Here is a 6,000-nt window from a genome sequence, read left to right on the forward strand (position 1 = left end):
AGGGGCCGTGGGGTGAGACAGGGTTGCAGGTCGAGCCCCACCCTCTTCAACATACAGTTGAAGTTGGAAGTTTACATACATCTTAGCCAAATACTTTTGAACTCGGTTTTTCACAATTCCTGACATTTAATCATAGTAAAACTTCCATGTCTTAGGTCCGTTAGGATCACCACATTATTTTAAGAATGTGAAATGTCAGAATAATAGTAGAGAGAATGATTTATTTTAGCTTTTATTTCTTGCATTACATTCCCAGTGGGTCAGAAGTTTACATACACTCAATTAGTATTTGGTAGCATTGCCTTCAAATTGTTTAACTTGGGTCAAACATTTTGGGTAGCCTTCCACAAGCTTCCCACAATAAGTTGGGTGAATTTTGGCCCATTCCTCCTGACAGAGCTGGTGTAACTGAGTCAGGTTTGTCGGCCTCCTTGCTAACACACGCTTTTTCAGTTCTGCCAACAAAAGTTGAGCGAAGTCAGAGCGTTGTGATGGCCACTCCAATACCTTGACTTTGTTGTCCTTAAGCCATTTTGCCACAACTTTGGAATGCTTGGGGTCATTGTCCATTTGGAAGACCCATTTGCGACCAAGCTTCAACTTCCTGACTGATGTCATGAGATGTTGCTTCAGTATATTCACAGAATTTTCCTTCAACATGATGACATCTATTTTGTGAAGTGCACCAGTCCCTCCTGCAGCAAACCACCACCACAACATGATGCTGCCACCCCCGTGCTTCACGGTTCGGATGGTGTTCTTTGGCTTGCAATTCTCCCCCTTTTTCCTTTCAAACATTACGATGGTCATTATGGCCAAACAGTTCTATTTTTGTTTCTCCAAAAAGTATGACATTTGTCCCCATGTGCAGTTGCAAACCGTAGTCTGACTTTTTTATGGCAGTTTTGGAGCAGTGGCATCTTCTTTGCTGAGCGGCCATTCAGGTTATGTCGATATAGGACTCGTTTTACTGTAGATATAGATACTTTTGTACCTGTTTCCTCCAGCATCATCACAAGGTGCTTTGCTGTTGTTCTGGGATTGATTTGCTCTTTTCGCACCAAAGTACGTTCATCTCTAGGAGACAGAGCATGTCTCCTTCCTGAGCAGTATGATGGCTGCTTTGTCCCATGGTGTTTATATTTGCGTACTATTGTTTGTACAGATGAATGTGGTACCTTCAGGCATTTTTGTAAATTTCTTCCAAGGATGAACCAGACTTGTGGAGGTCTACAATATGTTTTCTGAGGTCTTAGCTGAGGTCTTGGCTGATTTCTTTTGGTTTTCCCATGATATCAAGCAAAGAGGCACTGAGTTTGAAGGTAGACTTTGAAATACATCCACAGGTATACCTCCAATTGACTCAAATGATGTCAATTAGCCTATCAGAAACTTCTAAAGCAATGACGTAATTTTCGGGAATTTTACAAGCTGTTAACTTAGTCAACTTAGTGTATGTAAAATTCTGACCCACTGGAATTGTGATACAGTGAATTATAAGTGAAATAATCTGTAAACAATTGTTGGAAAAATTACTTGTGTCAATCACAAAATAGATGTCCTAACCGACTTGCCAAAACTATACTGATCTGGTGCTTCTGTCCACAATCAAGGAGGCCTACAGCAGCACCTAGATCTTCTGCACAGATTCTGTCAGACCTGGGCCCTGATAGTAAATCTCAGTAAGACAAAAATAATTGTGTTCCATGGGCCTCCCGAGTGGTGCAGCGGTCTAAGGAACTGCATCGCAGTGGTAGAGGCATCACACAGACCCTGGTTTGATCCCAGGCTGTGTCACAACCAGACGTGTGAGGCGGCGCACAATTGGCCCAGTGTCGTCCGAGTTAGGGGAGGGTTTGGGTTTGACCGGCCGGGATATCCTTGTCCCATAGTTCTCTCGTGACTCCTTGTAGTGGGCCAGGCGCTTGCACACTGACTACGGTTGTATGGTGTTTACTCTGTTTAAAAGTCTGATGGCCTTGGGAAGAAGCTGTTTTTCAGTCTCTTGGTCCCAGCTTTGATTCACCTGGTCTGACCTCGCCTTCTGGATGATGGCGGGGTGAACAGGCAGTGGCCCGGGTGGTTGATGTCCTTGATGATCTTTTTGGCCTTCCTGTGACATCGGGTGCTGGAGAGCCTTGCAGTTGTGGATAGTGCAGTTGCCGTACCAGGTGGTGATACAGCCTGGTGGTGATACAGCCTGACAGGATGCTTTTTGTGCATCTGTAAAACTTTGTGAGGGTTTTAGGTGACAAGCCAAATTTCTTTAGCCTCCTGAGGTTGAAGAGGCTCTGTTGCTCCTTTTTCACCACACTGTCTGTGTAGGTGGTCCATTTGAGTTTTTCAGTGATGTGTACGCCAAGGAACACCTTCTCAACTGCGGTCCCGTCGATGTAGATAGGGGGGGTGCACCCTCTGTTGTTTCCTTGAGTCCATGATCATCTCCTTTGTTTTGTTGATGTTGAGCAAGGGGTTGTTTTCCTGGCACCACACTGCCAGAGCCCTCACGTCCTCCCTGTAGGCTGTCTCGTCATTGTTGGTAATCAAGACTACTAATGTTGTGTCGTCTGCAAACTTGATGATTGAGTTGGAGGCGTGCTTGGCTGGGTGAACAGGTAGTACAGGAGGGGGCTGAGCACGCACCCTTGTGGGGCCCGAGTGTTAAAAGTCAGCGAAGTGGAGGTGATGTTTCCTACTTTCACCATCTGGGGGCGGCCCGTCAGGAAGTCCAGGATCCAGTTGCACAGGGCGAGGTTCAGACCCAGGGCCTCGAGCTTAATGATGAGCTTGGAGGGTACTATGGTGTTGAATGCTGAGCTATAGTCAATAAACATTATTCTTACATAGGTATTCCTCTTGTCCAGATGGGATAGGGCAGTGTGCAGAGTGATTGCGATTGCATCGTCTGTGTATCTATTGGGGCAGTAAGCAAATTGAAGTGGATCTTCAATTGAAGAACAAACACCAATGTGAATACCATATTTATGTTTATTTATTTACTACTTGCACATCGTTACAGAGTTTAGCCACAATATGACATTTCAAATGTCTTTATTCTTTTGGAACTTTTGAGTGTAATGTTTACTGTACATTTTTATTGTTTATTTCACTTTTGTTCATTCTCTATTTCACTAGCTTTGACAATGTAAACATGTTTCCCATGCCAATAAAGCCATTTGAATTGAATTGAATTGAAAGAGAGAGAGAGAGAGAGAGAGAGAGAGAGAGAGAGAGAGAGAGAGAGAGAGAGAGAGAGAGAGAGATGCATTAGTGACTGGCCAGAGAGTGTCACCTTCAAAGGGACCTTTCATCTGGGCCAGGACAAAGGTGTCGACAGGGGCTTTCATCTGTCCCAAAAAACAGCTGCGGTGCAAACATCACACCGATACGTCTCGGTGTGTGTGTGCATGCATGCCACACATAGCTGTGTGTGTGTGTGTACCACTGACAAGGCTGGTGACACCAATGTCAGACAGCTGTCTCTCCTGGTCGTTGCGGTGAACTGAACTAACGCTCAGTGATGCACAGCACAAGCATGCCAGCACTCCAGGAAATTCAGTAGCTACAGCACCGATCTGGCTACATATCACATTTAACAAAACAGTTTCCCTCTATACCATTTGTATTTCATATACCTTTGACTATTGGATGTTCTTATAGGCACTTTAGTATTGCCAGTGTAACAGTACAGCTTCCGTCCCTCTCCTCGCTCCTTCCTGGGCTCGAACCAGCAACACAACGACAACAGCCACCATTGAAGCAGCGTTACCCATGCAGAGCAAGGTTCAGAGCGAGCTGACAAGGTGAAAATCTGTCGTTCTGCCCCTGAACAGGCAGTTAACCCACCGTTCCTAGGCCGTCATTGAAAATAAGAACGTGTTCTTAACTGACTTGCCTCGTTAAATAAAGGTATAAAAAATTAAATAATAATAATAATATTTGTTATGTTATGAAAACTTGAAATCGTCCCAATTAATCGGCCAGTCCGTGATAATGGCATCATTACATCATGTTAACTGAACCTCCACTGTCCTGATATCATGTCTATTATCTGCTAGCCTGTCACTGTAGTGTGCCTCTCTTCTTACAATGAGAGAGAGAACTTTTGTGAGTGTAATATTTACTGTTCATTTTTATTGTTTAGGCACCTAAAGACTCTCAGACCATGAGAAAAAAGATTCTCTGGTCTGATGAAACCAAGATTGAACTATTTGGTCTGAATGCTAAGTATAATGTCTGGAGGAAAGCTGGTACCATCCCTACGGTGAAGCATGGTGGTGGCAGCATCAATCTGTGGGGATGTTTTTCAGCGGCAGGGACTGGGAGACTAGTCAGGATTAAGGGAAAGATGAACATAGCAAAGTACAGAGATCCTTGATGAAAACTTGCTCCACAGTGCTCAGGACCTCAGATTGAGGCAAACATTCATCTTTCAACCGGACAATGACCCTAAGCACACAGCCAAGACAACACAGGAGTGGTTCAGGACAAGTCTCTGAATGTCCTTGAGTGGCCCATTCAGAGCCCAGACTTGAAACCGATCGAACATCTCTGGAGAGACCTGAAAACAGCTGTGCAGCGACTCTCCCCATCCAACCTGACAGAGCTTGAAAGGATCTGCAGAGAAGAATGGGAGAAACACCCCAAATGCAGGTGTATTTACCCTACCATGGGTGTATAGTGATGAGTTAGTCTTACCCTACCATGGGTCTATAGTGATGAGGATGATTCTTACCCCACCATGGGTCTAAAGTGATAAGGATGAGTCTTACCCCACCATGGGTCTATAGTGATGAGGATGAGTCTTACCCCACCATGAGTCTAAAGTGATAAGGATGAGTCTTACCCCACCATGAGTCTAAAGTGATAAGGATGAGTCTTACCCTACCATGGGTCTATAGTGATGAGTTACTCAAACCCTACCATGGATCTATAGTGATGAGTTACTCAAACCCTACCATGGGTCTATAGTGATGAGTTAGTCTTACCCTACCATGGGTCTATAGTGATGAGTTACTCAAACCCTACCATGGGTCTATAGTAATGAATTAGTCTTACCCCACCATGGGTCCCCCTCGGTCGAGACTGTACACCTGCCTGGGGTTCAGCAGGTACTGGAACTTTCTCAATACCCTGTAGAAGACACACACACACACACACACACATATATATATATATATATATATATATATATATATACATATACATAGACCATATGACAGCTGTGTTAGAGTTACTGCACATACACAAGCTGACAAACTCTTACTATGTACAAAATGGAGCCAGAAGAGAGAGAGAGAGCCAGAGAGAGAGAGAGCAAGCAGGAGAGAGATGGAAAGAGAGAAAGAGAGAGAGAGAGAGAGAGAGAGAGAGAGAGAGAGAGAGAGAGAGAGAGAGAGAGAGAGAGAGAGAGAGAGAGAGAGAGAGAGAGCAAGCACGAGAGAGATGGAAAGAGAGAAGGAGGGAGAGTGAGAGCCAGAGAGAGAGAGAGAGTGAGCCAGAGAGAGAGAGCGAGCCAGAGAGAGAGTGAGCCAGAGAGAGAGAGAGAGTGAGCCAGACAGAGAGAGTGAGCCAGAGAGAGAGAGAGCTCTGCCCAATGTATGACCATATTAGAGATACATATTTCCCCCAGATCACACAGATCCACAAAGAATTCGAAAACAAATCCAATTTTGAAAAACTCCCATATCTACTGGGTGAAATTCCACAGTGTTCCATCACAGCAGCAAGATTTGTGACCCGTTGCCACGAGAAAAGGGCAACCAGTGAAGAACAAACACCATTGTAAATACAACCCATATTTATGCTTATTTATTTTATCTTGCGTCCTTTAACTATTTGTACATTGTATATATATATATATATATATAATATGACACGTGTAATGTCTTTACTGTTTTGAAACTTCTGTATGTGTAATGTTTACTGTTAATTTTTGTTGTTTTTCACTTTATATATTCACTTTGTATGTTGTCTACCTCACTTGCTTTGGCAATGTTA

General features: G+C 44.0%; 1 protein-coding gene across 5 annotated transcripts in view; it reads right to left on the reverse strand.

Moving 5' to 3' along the window:
• LOC118386425 (diacylglycerol kinase beta-like) overlaps positions 1-6,000 on the reverse strand; it is a 171,169-nt gene that overhangs the window by 65,031 nt on the left and 100,138 nt on the right. For all 5 annotated transcript variants that reach the window (XM_052522797.1, XM_052522800.1, XM_052522799.1 and 2 more), the window contains one exon: positions 5,059-5,133. In XM_052522797.1, the coding sequence (XP_052378757.1) occupies positions 5,059-5,133 (75 nt within the window). The remainder of the gene's footprint in view (positions 1-5,058; positions 5,134-6,000) is intronic.

Source organism: Oncorhynchus keta, chromosome 7, assembly GCF_023373465.1.
Source record: "Oncorhynchus keta strain PuntledgeMale-10-30-2019 chromosome 7, Oket_V2, whole genome shotgun sequence".
Classification (NCBI taxonomy): domain Eukaryota; kingdom Metazoa; phylum Chordata; class Actinopteri; order Salmoniformes; family Salmonidae; genus Oncorhynchus; species Oncorhynchus keta.